Source organism: Schistocerca cancellata, chromosome 3, assembly GCF_023864275.1.
Source record: "Schistocerca cancellata isolate TAMUIC-IGC-003103 chromosome 3, iqSchCanc2.1, whole genome shotgun sequence".
Taxonomy (NCBI): Eukaryota; Metazoa; Arthropoda; class Insecta; order Orthoptera; family Acrididae; genus Schistocerca; species Schistocerca cancellata.
In genome coordinates, this window is record NC_064628.1 from 578,885,355 (window position 1) to 578,902,701 (window position 17,347).

A 17,347-nucleotide genomic window follows, 5' to 3' on the forward strand; every position below is an offset into this window, starting at 1 on the left:
CTAAAATTATGCACGCACAATAAAGCAATCATTATTTACTTCACATTCTGGCACATTAAAAATAGCAGTTATTTCTAAAAAGGTCTTTACAACATTATTTTTTGTTGCTATACAGCTATGAACATTTCAATCTGCAGAGATCTCTAAGCCCACATTTTTCACTTTGTAGCATCAGGTATCATTCACTACCACATGCTGTGGTCTGTAACGTGTGCTGTGACTCACCACTTTGCACAAGTGCTTTATTATTGTTGTAATTTTTTTATTATTTCCATAGATGATATAAATGATAAATTCGGTGAATACTGTGTCATGCACATTTGATGGAAATGCAGGAAGGCCATATACTTTTCAGATTCATGAAGAACTTAAGTTGACTGAAAGTGGTATTACAGGATTTTAAAAGATTTTATCAACATCTACCTATTTTTCAAACACACAGCACTGAAGAGTGTAAGAACTTTGGAGTTGCTAACATCTGTATCAGAAAATTTTCGACACAAACATGGCAAACTTAGCTATGTGCTTATTATTCATGTGCGAGATCTGGAGTAAGTAGCATTACAAAACACTTTTATGATTAAATTTATTTAAAAAAAACCAAATACAAGGCAAATCTAAAAAATATTAATTATGAACTTTTACCTCAGGTAAGTAACTGTTATATTAGCTCCCCCAACACTTTGCAGGGCAGTAAGATATTACAGACTTTTTTTTAAAAAAAAAAAGGCAATCTATGTGCAGTCTTTTAAATTACTGGAGTTTTGAAAATGTGGATGTATGATAGTAAGGTTAAAGGATCCATTTTGAACTAGGTGGAGTCGACAGAACAAAAATAAAAAGATATCATATTCATAATCTGATAGGTTGTGAGGGACTCAAGAATTAACCTACTAGGGAAGTTACACCCTAGTTTATCTTAGTATGGTGGCTCACATCATCTGTTCGGCACTGCTTGATCGATACTGTTCTCTGATGGCCCTCCATCTCAGCATGTGCTTAATGGCAAAAGTTGGACACACCCAAGATGAGCTACAGTTAGGTGAAAGCGTCTTTACTGTTGCTTGTGTAGTTATCTTTCCACAACAGCATTGGAAATATATGGCAACTCTTATTTCCACGTGTAGTACCAAACTGTGCTGCTAATTTCACATAATAATCTGTTATCACCTCAATGAAACATTAACAATAATTCTCAATTAAGATATTATACTGAGGTAACAAATTTGGTTTTTTGTCTACACACTACAGGAATGTCATTTACACCTAAGTTACAACTGATCAAGAATTTTTTGACAATTCAACAGTGTCTTAATTGTAAGAGAGGTACTAGTATAAAACTGTTATCATTATAAATGTTGTGTGTAATTTCCACATTGGGATTTTAAAGCAAAAAAATAAACAAACCTAAATAATATTGTCAATCTGCCAAGAAAAGTACTAATGCAAACTCCAGACAAATGTAAATAAATAGTTAAAAGTGAAGAAGCATACAAACAAAACAGTCCCCACACTTCTGCACTTACTATGTCATTTCCAAAATGTGTGAACAGTTAATGAGTTATACATGCAAAATGCATGTAGTTATTTAGCAGAGGCTGTAAACTGTAAGTACAAAGTACTTAATGTAACTAACTGTCTCTTCCCTTTAAATGTAGGCCAATAACCACTACATTATTAATTTGAGCTATTGTTTGTAACATTTTGTTTTAATAAAAATATCCTCATTATGACTTGAATAGAAGATTATCACATAATAATAGATATGAACAATCAGAAAAATTAAATGATAATGATATATAGAGAGATGATGTAATTCAACAGTGCTTGGCATTTCCTTTTAACTTCATCACAGTACACTATTGCCAACATTACTCAAGAAAAAAATATTATTATCAGTCTATCAGAACTCTCATAAAACGTATGGTATTACGGCTTTCCTTTCCTTGGGGTAGTTGGGAAATGTTGCCTTATACCACCAATGTGACAGGAGTCCACTTTCAACCTAAAACAGAAAGCACAAACTGAAAAATAAGTGCAGTAAAAAATTTAAACCACACTTTCATTAAAGGTGGCAAATATAATTGAATCAGAAGTAACGTGTGATTAGAACTGACAGCGGGAGAATGTGAAGCATTAGGTGCTAGCCCCAATCCTCCCAAACAAACAAACACACACACACACACACACACACACACACACACACACACACCACCACCACCACCAACCAACAACACACACTATACAAAACAAATCTCTCTAGCTTTTAAATCTTAACTGGAAGAAGGAATTTATTATTCTGAAGGCTTAAATTCAACCGTTATACTACAACCATGCACATAACAATACCTATCACGAACACATGTGAACTCACTATTCCTTCTAATTATATCGTAGGCCACCCCTAACGGGGCTGTTACACCCACCAGTATTTCCCCCATGCCCGCGGGTTGTTTTGTGGCTGGGCCACAGGCATTTATCATTTGAAGCATCAGTTCCCCGCTACGATGTAAACATATCGCATATAGTGGCGCTGCAATCACAAAACTAATTTCTCTATTCGCGGTCACACAGATAATCACATCTGCCCAAACACCATCCATCCAAAATGGCGCTGCAATCAATGATTACATGTATATCAATCCACATGCCTTTATAGGCCATGACAAGGTCACCAGTAGGCAGACAGTTATCCACTCAGGACAATTATGGATCACCAGTGCAACAGTAGGGAGTCACAGGCAGCCACGTGGAGTGCCAGCTGCAGTACCGCATTGTCACTGGATGGTGGTGGGGGAGGTGGAAGCGGATGCAACATCAGCACTCGACGTCAGAGCTGGGTGTGGTGGCGGCACTCAAACACTTTCTGTATTTGGACGAACATAAACTGCCGCCCGTGGGTCTTCACTACCGCCACCGGCGTCCAAGCCTCAGTATTCCCATCGCCACATAGTCACACTAGGTGCCTAACACTGCAAGGGACAGAAGCGGGGCTCTGAAGGGAGCACTGTCAGAAGGTGAAGCAGAGGCCACAGTTGCCACCTGTGGGGTATCTCAGCAGGGCTAAGATTTTTAATCAGTGCGATTCAAAAAGTGTTCAAAAATAGGTTGAGGACCAATGTAGTGACAGAGGATACGACAGCTTTTTTCATTTGCTGCTTAAGTCCAAATGTGACCTTCTGCTTCACCATTTGAGGAAAGACTGTGCAAATGTTCTATGCCACTGGCCTCAGAGAATACTTCCAAGGTGGACTATGTACATTGTGGTCCATTATCAGAGACCAACGTGCAAGACAACCATTTGATGGCCCAAACCTGGGTCAATGTGGAGAGTGTGGTGTCAGTCATGGTGGATGTCAGAATATAACATATGGGTACATCAAATAAGCATTTGACCACCATTGGTGGGCGGGGAGCGGGGGAGAGGAGGACAAGGGGTGAAAGATTATGGGGGTGATACCTGGCACCATGCTCACGCCGTGCAGCCACAGACAATTCTTTCGATGTTGCAGTCGATCCATTGCCAGAACACATGGCAAGCAACGCCGTCATGCAGGACGTGTCCCAACGCCCCAGGCAGCAAGTGGCACAATCCTGCCAGAATGACAACCTGACGTACATCCATCTCAGTGTCCCAAACAATGATATCATCAACAACCAAAAGCCTAGGTGAAATATGTTTTCAGGAGCTGAACTCGTCTGCTAAACAGTGATTGAGACAAGTTGGCATACCATAGGTCAAGTAGTGGAATACATGCCTCAACATGGGATCACGGTATGTGGTGGCAGTGACACAAGCATCCGTAATGGGGAAATCATCCTATGCATGTTGCTGTTCACAAGGGAAACTCCCCATCGCAGCCCCCCCTCCCCCTCCCACCAGATTTAACGTAATGATAGCCAAGTGGATAGCCCATTAAAAACTGAACAGGAAAAAGTTGTACTGAACTGTGAAAAAAAAAAGAAAAAAGGCAAACTAGAAATAGTCCAAGAAAAAGAAGTGCAATAAAGAGCCACCTGGAACAGCAATGGCGTCGTGGGTAAGCGGTCATGGTGTTGGACTGCCAAGCAGGTGAACTAAGTTCAAATCTCAATAGAGTAATTGTGCTCAACTGTCATTATAGGCGTCTACCTTACCTCGCTTTTACAGACAGACATTACACCACAACACAGACGTGAATTTGAATTAAGCGAATGGTGAAGAAAAAAAAAAGTTGGTGCGAGCGAGGTTTGAATATGGCTTGCCTGGTTGGTAACCCAACACCATAGCCAATTAACCACGATGCCATTTCGCTTGTCGGCTGCTCTTCATTGCACTTCTTGTTCCCGGACATTCACTGTTTCTAATTCCCCTCCCAGTACACCTTCTTCCTATTTTCATGCTTGATCTGCGTTCAGTTTTTGACAGGCTGTCCATTGGGCCCTTTTACCACTAATCCGACAGGTTGCGATGGGGAGTTTCCCTTGTCAGTGTCAATGTGGAAGCAGAGAATCTCCTGTTGGTCAAAATCAGAGTCCACGTCAGCGGGAAGACACAACTATGTGTCAGCATTTCAGTGCTGCACCATGGACTTATACCAGATGGTATAACTTTAAGTACTCAGGAACAATGCCCAGTGCTGGAGGCACCAACAGCTTGCAATCCATGATTAGACACAATTACATTGCGAATAGGCTGAATTGAAATTTTTGAACACCAAACACTATCACCAATGCCTCATTTTCGATCCGGTAATAATACGCTCCTGGAAATTGAAATAAGAACACCGTGAATTCATTGTCCCAGGAAGGGGAAACTTTATTGACACATTCCTGGGGTCAGATACATCACATGATCACACTGACAGAACCACAGGCACATAGACACAGGCAACAGAGCATGCACAATGTCGGCACTAGTACAGTGTATATCCACCTTTCGCAGCAATGCAGGCTGCTATTCTCCCATGGAGACGATCGTAGAGATGCTGGATGTAGTCCTGTGGAACGGCTTGCCATGCCATTTCCACCTGGCGCCTCAGTTGGACCAGCGTTCGTGCTGGACATGCAGACCGCGTGAGACGACGCTTCATCCAGTTCCAAACATGCTCAATGGGGGACAGATCCGGAGATCTTGCTGGCCAGGGTAGTTGACTTACACCTTCTAGAGCACGTTGGGTGGCACGGGATACATGCGGACGTGCATTGTCCTGTTGGAACAGCAAGTTCCCTTGCCGGTCTAGGAATGGTAGAACGATGGGTTCGATGACGGTTTGGATGTACCGTGCACTATTCAGTGTCCTCTCGACGATCACCAGTGGTGTACGGCCAGTGTAGGAGATCGCTCCTCACACCATGATGCCGGGTGTTGGCCCTGTGTGCCTCGGTCGTATGCAGTCCTGATTGTGGCGCTCACCTGCACGGCGCCAAACACGCATACGACCATCATTGGCACCAAGGCAGAAGCGACTCTCATCGCTGAAGACGACACGTCTCCATTCGTCCCTCTATTCACGCCTGTCGCGACACCACTGGAGGCGGGCTGCACGATGTTGGGGCGTGAGCGGAAGACGGCCTAACGGTGTGCGGGACCGTAGCCCAGCTTCATGGAGACAGTTGTGAATGGTCCTCGCCGATACCCCAGGAGCAACAGTGTCCCTAATTTGCTGGGAAGTGGCGGTGCGGTCCCCTACGGCACTGCGTAGGATCCTACGGTCTTGGCGTGCATCCGTGCGTCGCTGCGGTCCGGTCCCAGGTCGACGGGCACGTGCACCTTCCGCCGACCACTGGCGACAATATCGATGTACTGTGGAGACCCCACGCCCCACGTGTTGAGCAATTCGGCGGTACGTCCACCCGGCCTCCCACATGCCCACTATACGCCCTCGCTCAAAGTCCGTCAACTGCACATATGGTTCACGTCCACGCTGTCGCGGCATGCTACCAGTGTTAAAGACTGCGATGGAGCTCCGTATGCCACGGCAAACTGGCTGACACTGACGGCGGCGGTGCACAAATGCTGCGCAGCTAGCGCCATTCGACGGCCAACACCGCGGTTCCTGGTGTGTCCGCTGTGCCGTGCGTGTGATCATTGCTTGTACAGCCCTCTCGCAGTGTCTGGAGCAAGTATGGTGGGTCTGACACACCGGTGTCAATGTGTTCTTTTTTCCATTTCCAGGAGTGTAGTTTTGCAGGCGACTGATGACCTCAGAAGTTAAGTCGCATAGTGTTCAGAGCCATTTTAATAGTTTTGCTATGCAAGTGTCAATGTCTTGGATGCTTATTGTTTAGGCTGTTGCAAGGGAAAAAGTGCTCACTTTGAAACAGCTGTCAACGCATTTTGAGGTCTCTTCCAAGTGAATATGTGGAGATCTTTGTTTCAAGCATGCCTTGCAGACTTCATACAATTATCGACGCAGTTAGGAACTGGACAAATTATTAATTGTAACTGCATTTTCCTTTGGTTTGTATATGGTGTATGTATATGTTTTAGTTTGTTGTCAAATTTTTCTACTGATTAACCCCACCGTGATCTTACTTAACAGACTGTAGGTGTAAACACAGTGCAGAGGATGCTCAGTTCCTGGAAAAGAACTGTGGTTGATATGACCTTGACCTAATCAGAAATAGAAAATCCGATCAATGTAAACATGTCGAGGCTAAAAATGTTGTAACAGATGGATGGACAACGACAAACAATGTGATGGGTCATGTAATGACTTTGTAGACCGCAGCAATCAAGAACTGCCCGCAAAGAGGAATAGAACCACCCCCGTAGGAAACCAAATGCAGTGACAGAGGGGACAACTCAAGCGAGCCCAATTGCACATAAGTCACCTGATTTATCTAAGAAATTGAGCCCCCGTGTCCACCTGGAAATGGATGTCCTGTGAGAAAAACGAAATGTAAGAAGCAATTTCAGCATGAAGGGATCACCCAGATAGATTACTAATTGCAGCACATGTACAATGTAATGTACTGGTGCACTAGTGAGGCAGGATGTGAGCAGATTGCACAGCTTCATGCACTGAGCAGAGATGCCTCTCTTCGCCTCAGCACGTGCAGAACCCCCACAATACAAACAGTCTTCTCAGGAGCAAGTGGAAAAATGTTGCAGGCATGAAGGGAGCAGCACCCATGATCATTGACGAGGGGTTATCAGAGGTTCAGACACCACAGAGACATCCTACAGCTGTGATGCAATGGGGTAATGTGAGGTGCTGTGTTAAACTGCCGTAAATTGTTGCATCAGCACGAGTTGTTAGTTAGCAGCCTGCAAAATTCTGAATGAGAATGTGATGCATAAGATGTCCTCCAACAATGGGTTATGCCATTTAAACACCACTGTACAGACCATAAATCGGGCACCATTTGAACTGTGACATCATGAACCAAGAAGTCCATACAGGAAGCCTTGCAGCCCTGACTATTGCAAGGAAAATCAAATTTGTGACAAAAGACTTTGCAAGCCAGTGACACTGGAACAGTGCAAGTCAGTGAGCCTGGAACATTATGATTGTCTATATTGTTTATGGTATTGGTGAAACTCATACCCTGACACAACCATGATCCCTCTGGGAATAATCCTTAGTCAACAGAATACATATCACCTGAAACAAGAGTGTGACATGGTCAGAGAGAGATGACAATTTTCAGAGCAGAAAAAAATGTTTGGTGAAGCCCATAACAGATATAACAATTGCTGCAGTGAATCATCTGTAACTTGAATGCATTGAAATGTTGCTTCAGTCAGTGTAAATTTACATCCCAGTCCTCTACAGCGTCCCTGAATTGAAGAAATGGCTGAGGATGAACAGGGATGTTGACTGTTGAGGCCTGGAACAGAGTGACTTGACTTGTTTGGAGTTTGTCTGCCTGAAGCTGAAACAACTTCTGTAACATGTCTATACAAAGCTCCTGCTGTTGCATTAGCTGCTAAGATTGCTCCAGGAGGCAAACCAATTTAGTCTCCATGCTTCTTAACAACTTTCTTTTTCTCATTACTAGTGCTATAACCACGAGTAGCTGCATATCAGCACTCAGGAGAGAAACAGACAAAGCAACAATAAGGAACAGTCACCTGCAGGAGAGAACAGAGCACCAAGCAATAATCAAGCGAAACATAGCCAACTGACAGCAGATGGGACAAAAACTAGGACGAGCTCTAGGTGACCTATGCAACGAGGTGCAAAGAGGAAACCTATGCCACAACAGAGTCAACAGGCTATAAGCAAAGAGACAGAGAATCCGAATCACAACCAGAAAGAAAGATGAAGTGCCAAGCGAGGTTGCTATCAATAGTCTGTAGCATAGCAATGGCAGTAACTGACAGTATCAGAGGCGAGCACAGAACCGACTGACAGTTCATTGGGCATCCGTATTTATTCAGGTAGTGAGGAAGACTACTGGCCGGCGTACTCACGTGCTGAGACAGGTGATAAGTTCATTATGCGAGTACAGTGTCATGTCGATAATATTTCACCTAACAGTGAGCTAGGTCAATTTCCTCTGGTGATCATTAAACTTCCACAGAGACAGACTACATAATTATTATTGTTATTCCAAATGTTCATTTTATTATTAGATACATCCACACTCTCCAGATCAATGTGAAATGCATGGAATAGGGTAGTTCCCATCATACCATGCACTGAATGTGGAAAAAATACTTACATGGCTCAGCAAACATAGCAATTAGTCTAATGTTTCTTTTGTAGCCCGTGCGGGATGGATAGTAAGGGTTTGTAGTGTATTACTACATTCCTCACTTAATAGTGGTTCTTAAAATTTTGTAAATGGACTTTCACAGTATTGTTACCTTCTATCTTTGGCCATCTACCAGTTAAGGTTTCTTGGCATACTACCATAGGTCATGAAGCTGTGACCATCCATGCTCCTTATTTGCACACATTCAATGCCCAAGCTAGCCCTGTCTCACATTGGCCCCACACACTTCAGCAATATTCTACGCTGGGTCACGCAAGTGTTTAGTAAGTAACCTCTTTTGTGAACTGACTGCATTTTCCCAGTATCCCACCACCTGTTTTACTGGTGACTTAGTCTAAGTGATCGTTCCATTTCAAATCATCACAAACTGTTACACCCCAGTATTTATATGAGTCAACTTCTTATAACTGTGACTCATTGATAGTGTGGTTATACATAGGGAGAGGAAAAAATTGTTTTAATTTACAGCCAATTTTGATATTTTGTTTCTATTCCACATTATTTTCTGCCAATTCTAGTGTTTTTTCTGAAATTTTTGGTGTTTTTTGTGTCAATTTTGATCTTAGTTTCTGACAGCTTATTTTTCTTCTTAAAAATAGTCTTGTCAATATTTTCCAAAGCTACGTTCAAAATGAAAATATACAGATACATCACACTTAATCACATTGCAAATTAAATCTAACCAATTAAAGAAAAAACAACTTCACAACAACACATTGAAAAAATTCTTTCAAAAGAAAGTATTCTTAGAACTTCAAAGTTCTCTTCTAAGACATTTTGCCACCAATCTGAGAACAGCTCACTATAGAGTAAAACATGGCCACATATCCTGGAGATATGGAAAGCTGCTTTTATACTAAATTATGAACGAGTATGTACCCCTTCAGAATTTTTAAAGGGCTGATACACGTCATTCTAGATAAACCCAACAGACCTTTTGCCATGACAGTATGAATGGAGTTCATTATCATTCCATGGTCGAAAAATGAACGTACTCCTGTGAACACAGATTACAGGGATGTGTCCCCATATGAGTTCTTAGCCTATTTTGATGGTGCAGCCCACTTGGTTCAGTATTTCCTTTACCCCTACTTTAAGTATTTTTCCCTTCATATATTTCAAAATCTTGCTTGTTTAATCTAAAAAAATCATTTTCCCAGAATGATGAAACAATCTTCACTTTCAACTTGTACTACAGATAATGGTTTTATTTGATAGTGCCAGAGTTCCAAATATTTTTGTCCAGTAAATTATATAAAAAAATGATGCTGTTGTGAGGAATCTTTAATGTGGTGCACCAATTAAACTGCGTATTTTAGTGTTTCGAAAGTATAAATACGACAGTAACCAGGTACGGCACTTTACCGTCACAAACCCATAAATCAAAATGCCAACCATTGAGTTGCTTTTATCACCCAATCAGAGAACAAAATACATGATGTTATGTAAGTGTTTTTCTCACAGTCAAACAGAAAACTAAGAACAGTTATTTTAATATTTGTGCAATATTATTTTTATTACTTCATGAATGATGCTTGTAATGGTACAATAATCTGTTACGTAGACTGGGGCCTAGGTTAGGCTGAAACGATATCAGGTGTCATGTCTGCACAACTAAGGTGCCATCTGCTTTGTTGTTTTTCACATTTATAATTGCACACTATGAAAATATGTAGTTGAAGTGATGCATCACATTAAGGTCTCTCAAAATTGTGTAATTTTTGTATAATTGGCTGTGTAAAAATATCAGGAAATAACTAAAACTGTTACTGAAACAGAGATCACTGACAGTAGAGTATTTTCATTTGACTTCACATCCAAAGCCATCAGTGACAATGAGGATTTCTTGTGGACCTCATAGGATCACAGCTTTTATGGGAAAATCGACTGTCATTTTAAGATTATAAACAATCCTCAGTACTGAGAAAATAAAGTCAAAATCAAATTTCACCATTCAATAACTCACAGTTACTAATAATAGTAAACTACTGCCTTCAGACTATGATACATTTACACAGAACAGGAAAATGCCAAATTTTGCGACATTTTGTGGAAACTGCTCATTTTGTGTACTGTCACACAAAATTGCACATTGCAGATTATTTTTGCTTTATCATTTAGACAAAATTTTCCTATTCCTACTCAGATGATAATACATTTTCCTTTTTGTTATGTGGACAATTTTACCTTTCTGAATATCTGAAGCAAGTTGCCAATCTTTGCACCACTTTCAAATCTTGACAAGATCACACTGAATATGTGTACAACATATTTCAGACAGTACTTCAATATTGATAACTGAGGCATGAAATGAGATTTTTATGAACATTGCTTGCCAGGTCCTTAATATACAACTGAGGAGCAAGAGTCCCAACACATTTCCCTTTGGCGTGCCTGAAACTTTCATACTGTATCTGTCAATCACTTTCCATCCAAGGTAAAATGCTGCATCCTCACTACCATGAAATTCTTACTCCAGTAATAAATTTCATTTTACACCTTGTATGACCATACTTCTGTAAATAAGCATTGGTGTGGCACAGAGTCAAATGCTTCTCCAGAATCAAGAAGTACATATCTACCAGGTTGGTTAGTCCTACAGCTTTCAGGATGTCAGGTCTGTATGACCGATGTTTTTGGAATCTATGCTGGTTTCATGGAGTAGGTCATTCTGTTTCCGATATTCCATTATGTTTGAGCTCAGAACATGTTCTAAGATTCTACAATGTATGGATGTTAATGATACTGGATGGTAGTTTTATGAACCAACACCCCACAGTTGGACAAATGTTTTCTTCCAACTCCTACTCACAATTTTTGATTCTCGAAATCTACAGCGTGTTATGATTAAATCAGAGTCCAACTCAGCTACGAATTCAGTATAGAATCTGACTGGGATTCTGTCAGTCTCTGGGATTTAATTCAATTTTAGCTATGTCAGCTGTTTCTCAACACTGCTGACACTAATACCTAGCACTGTGGTGTCAAATTAAACTGAGGTAGTGCTTCTGGATTTTCATTTGTAAAAGAACATTTTATAACATAGGTTGGCATTTCTGCTTTTGCTAACTTTCAATTTCAGTTCCTGTGCCATCCACAATTCCTGGGCACTATCCTTCATGCCACTGACAGCTTTACATATGATCTCTCATTTGCACCTTTTTATGAGACACTCGAGTGGAGAATGAACTTCCAAATACATTAAAACTGTCTGCTTGCCCAGTACTAAGATCTAGAACACTAGTGCAACAGGAAATGGAAGTTTATGACTTGAAAGCCAGCATGAAAATTAGGGATTTTGATGCAGAATCACAGGTATAATTCAACTTGCAATATATGGGTACAAATGCAAAGTTCACAAAAGAGAGAGAGAGAGAGAGAGAGAGAGAGAGAGAGAGAGAGAGAGAGAGAGAGAGAGAGAGAGAGTTCACAAAAGAGAGAGAGAGAGAGAGAGAGAGAGAGAGAGAGAGAGAGAGTGTGTGTGTGTGTGTGTGTGTGTGTGTGTGTTTAGTTGGTAAAAGTATGAATTCCACACACACTGAGCAGGGAACTAAACATGAGTTGCTTTTCAAATAGGCAGGGCTACACAGTCCTCCACTCCACTATGTCAGCGATTTAAACAATCTTCTCATGTGTGTCCCAAATGACAATCAAGAACTTTTGACTAATAATCATATTCTCAAATAAATGGTTTCCTCACTAAACTACATACCTGGTACAAACATTATGTCTAGTATATAGCCATATTTGGTGTTTTTGAATTGTCACTGTCAGCTAAAATTTTTTGTAACAAGTTGTGGTTATTAAGAAAGTAATTACTGTATCCAAACATTCATAAACATGATGTACGAGAGTCATAATTTCATGGCAGAGTTATTTGTTTCAAAAAGAACATTGAGAATCACATTAGATGGTGCTATAATAGGAGAAATAGCAAATCAATTTGCTATGAGGCTACAAACTGCCGATTTTACAGCTTCAAACGCATGAACTAATAATTTCAAGCCATGTGGCCATGCAAGTAAATGTGCCTCAAAACAGTAAGCATATATGTTAAACACAAACAATCCTGTTGGAAGAACATCGGCAACTGAGCATTATAGCAGAGGTTGAAAATACCGCTTCAGTTGTAAATTACTTTAGTTTCATACGACCAGTTTCGGACTGTTATAAGCTAACGCTCAGGTGTAGTACTGGAAATAGCAAAAGACGGGAGATAAGTTTTACACACCACAACACACATCTCTCTCTCTCTCTCTCTCTCTCTCTCTCTCTCTCTCTCCTCAGCGATCACAGGCCCTGTAGACCATGTGCTGCATCAACAATCTGCTTCCACCGCCTTCTATCTCTTGCAGCTTCTCTCCACCCTGCGGAAATTCCTAATGCTGTGATGTCATTCTCTATGTCATCTTTCCACCTTGTACGAGGTCAGCCAGATGGTCTTGTTGCCTTGAGAGTTCCTTCAAATGCTTTCTTGGTGATTCTGTTGTTTTCCACTCTGGCCACATGTCCAGCCCATTGCAGTCTCCTACTTTTTAATTTCTGGATGATAGTGGGATGCTTCATTAACTGATAAATTTCCTTTTTCTTTCGAATTCTGCATATGCCATTCTCCAACACAGGTCCCCAGGTTTTTCTCATTACTTTTCTTTCAAAAACATTCAGTTTTTCTCTTTCATTCTTTGTAAGTGTCCAGCTTTTTGAGCCGTACAGTATGGGGCAGATAATAGTGTTGTGTATCTTCATCTTTGTGGTGATTGACAAAGCTTTACTTTTGAGTGGGTTGCTTACTGAGTACAGAATCTTGACCCTGAGGCTACTCTTTCATTTATATCCATTGTTATGACATTTTTACTGTTGAAACGTGATCCAAGGTATTTAAACTGGAGAACTTTTCTGAATTTAGAATGTTAGTCAATTTCAAAGTAAGGAGTTGGGTTTATGACACGACCTATTTCCATATATTTGGTTTTCTCTTGGTTAATCAAAAGCCCGATACTGCTGGCACTGTGCCTCAGGGATCTATACATGTCTTTCAGTTCTTCTTCACTTTCTCTCAGCAACACTATATCATCTGCATAAGCCAGGAGTTTTACTTCACTGTGTTCGAATCGGAGACCATTGTATGGATGTAAATTACTCTCCCGAACCACTTTCTCTAATGCAAGGTTGAAGAGGACACATGAAAGAGTGTCTCCCTGTCATAAGCCTGTTTTAATTGGAAAGGTGGGGGATATGGATCCTCTGAACTTCACTGCTGCCTGGGAGCCATCCATGCACATTTGTATCACCCTAATGATTTTACTGGGTTTACTAAATTCTTGTAATGTGTTGTAGAGGCTACTTCTGTGGATACTGTCATAGGCTCGCTGGAAGGCAATGAAGCAACAGTGAATGTTTTTGTTAAATTCCCAGTATTTCTCAAAGATCTGTCATATAGTAAACAAATTATCAGTTGTGGAACGGTTTGTTCGAAATCCAGCCTGGTAATCTTGAATAATGTTTTCTGCATAAGGTTTAAGTTTTTCCAGAATGGTCATTGACAGGATTTTGTATGTTATGTTCAGCAAACTGATTCCTCTGTAATTTCCACATTCCATTCTGTTTCCTTTCTTGTGTATGGGACAAATTATTGCAGTTTTCCAATCTTCAGGCAGTGTTTCAGTTTTCCAGATCATTGTGAGAAGGTTGTAAATTTCTTTGTGTAGTTTGCTTCCACCTTCTTTTAACAGCTCTGCTGATATCTGGTCCTCAAACATCTCTGCTGATATCTGGTCCTCGCCTGCTGCCTTGTTGTTTTTGAGCTTTTGAATGGAGTGGATCACTTCCTGTTCTGTGATTCTACATTCGTCATTATTAATGCTGTCACTATCAGACATTGCGTAATTGAAGGTTATGTGCGGATCAGTGCAGTTTAACATTTCTGAGAAATACTCTTTGGGTCATTCCATGTAAGTTCAACCAGGGGCTCCAGCTCATAGTCTCAGATTTGACTGATATTCAGTACACTAATTCTACCACGTATGGAACACTCGTGCACAAAGTATTATTTTTCCCTGCCAATTAGTTCCAGAATTATGACTTGTAAAAGAAGGTGGCATGACCCGGAAGTTGCAACCCGCATCTGGCAATCTATCTTCAGACCCAACTTCAGGTCTTAATAACTTTCGAACTATTCCACACAGTCCACTGAAATTTTTACAACCCAGTAACGTCCATTTAGAGAACACACTCTATGAATCAAAACACCAACAACATATTTCTGAGGGAAAATAAAAAATTCCAAAATGTGATTTAAAAAATGTAATACCTTAAAAGGTACATATTGTAGGTACCCTCTATGCCAAATACAATTCACTCAAAAGGGTATACATTTTTTTATGGTAAGCTTAATGTGGCTTAAACACACACAGAACTCATCTTGCCCATATAAGTCACATGCACACAAAAATTTGAAAAATTACCTGAAAAACATGGATTTTCGAAGTGTGGTAGCACAAAAGGAACAAGTGATATCCAAGCCAAATTTCAAACACTGCATAAGTAGACCATAATGATATACATCTCAAAATTTCAGCATGTTATTGCAAGACATTTGTGTACAATGGAAGTTGACAGATGTATTTGGTGATGTGGCCATTGTCCCACAACACAATTTTGTAAAAACATATTGTAAACTGTTCTGCCTCTTCTTATCCTCTCCCACAACTGTTTAATCACTAAGCAACAACATATATACAGATTAACACAACCTATCATTAATGTTTACTGCACCTTAACTGCTAAAAACCAGTCGATTGTGCTTCAAACAGAAGTTCTCCCAAACTTTGGCTACTGTACTCTGTACATTGAGTGGCAAATTGTACTGTCTTCCTGACACTGTGGTAGGAACTGGAACTGTCATAAGAATATGTTCAAAAGGAATCCAACACCTGTCTGCCAAACATGGCCAATGAAATGATCTTGCAGGTCCTGCTGGTGCCATGAAGTTCACAAATACATCACCTTCTGCTTCACAGCACTCTGCAACACCTCCTAAGTACCATTTGTCATCATAAACAGAAATAACATAGCAACCTGGTTGTATGTTGCTGCTTTTGCTTCTGAGTCAGACACACTGTGAAGACACATGTTGTGCATGAACCTATAGTTATAACCAGACAGTCTGCTCATCTGCACATTGTCAGAGTCCACTGGAGAGAAGTGATGATGGCTCCTTGTGCCTACAACAGTTTTAACGTGTTCTAGTTTGCTTTTTAGCAACTCTTCGAATGATTTCACCTCATCTTTCGAAACACAGAATGGTTGTATGCCAGAGATACTTTTCTGTACCCAGGTAAATAATTGAAGAGGTGTTAGAATGTGACCTTCTGTAGGGTGCTACAGACTAGCTCATGATGCCATGCGCTTAATGGTAGCACCAATACCATCACATACATTTTTACCACGACTTGTGACGAAAAAATTCCATTGTGTGAATCAGAAAATCATGGCAATGCATGCATAAATTTTTGAGATTTTTACAGTTTTTGTACTAACTAGCTGCCCCATTACTGAAGTATTTCGCAAAATGTATGTGAGGCAGCTTGTTTTTCACATATGCCATGTGCCATGACAGTGCGAATGTGGGCATGAACTGCAATGGCCTCATGAATTAAACACCCACTAAAAACACACAGGTTCATGACAGACACATCACCTGATTCACCTCTATAGTAAATCGCAAATGGCTGGAGAGTTGCTCGACTGTTGTCCCAATGATAACCTTGGATGGCATCTTGAACTATAAATGCATAATTTTCAGAAAAGTCTAGTATTACTATAATTTAATCTTCTTTCAACTTATCCTTACAAAACTGGAGATAAGCTGATTGTGCTGTTGCTGTGAAGCTGTGTGTGGTCAGTTTGTCTGTTTTTTGACAACACATTTCAACAAAATCTTCCACTGTACTTTGCTTTGTTTCAAGAAGTGTGCGATACATGTTTATAAGAAACAAGTTCATCGTCATTCATAAGGAGTTCACCATACAGTTTGTTATTCATGTGTCCTGCAAGATTTGCCTTACCAGGACACTTTTCACATCTGTGTATCATGCACTGGTAGGAACTGATGTCACACACTAGCAGCTTCATTGCACCTTTGTAATCCAGACCAGAATCCTTTATAGCAGCAAAAATCAGCTTAGCATTTTGATGAGTCTCACATACACAAACATTGTGTGTGCCCCTTGCACTTACAGCCACAACCCATTTTAGCTGAAGATTGAAAAAGGTGATAAACCTACTTTGGTACTGGGATATGTTTCCTTGAATTCTACATATAGTTCTGATATGTTGCATAGCAACAGTCTTTTTTGCATCTGTACACATACATTTCCCATTTTCACTGTTACATAGTCTCTTTTTCCAGGCACTATTTGGCTGCAGTCATTATTTTCATAAAACTCCGACACTAGCACCTTTATTTCTGAACTCAATTGCTTACCCTCAGCCTGCTGAAGTTGTGGAAGCACTCCTTGGGTTGCTTTTATTTTCCTAGCTTGATTTACCATATATGTAGAAACACTGAATTCCTTTGCAGTGTAGTCAATAGACCAGCTGGAAGATGCAAGGGTAAGAATAGGTACTTTTTTTTCTGGCA

The 17,347-nt window shown here is 40.6% G+C and overlaps 1 protein-coding gene across 1 annotated transcript in view; it reads right to left on the reverse strand.

The window, feature by feature from the left end:
- Positions 1 to 757: 757 nt before the first annotated feature.
- LOC126175438 (polyprenol reductase) overlaps positions 758 to 17,347 on the reverse strand; it is a 45,409-nt gene continuing 28,819 nt past the window's right edge. The window contains exon 6 of the mRNA XM_049922239.1: positions 758 to 2,005. Within this exon, the coding sequence (XP_049778196.1) occupies positions 1,913 to 2,005 (93 nt within the window). The 3' untranslated portion in view covers positions 758 to 1,912. The remainder of the gene's footprint in view (positions 2,006 to 17,347) is intronic.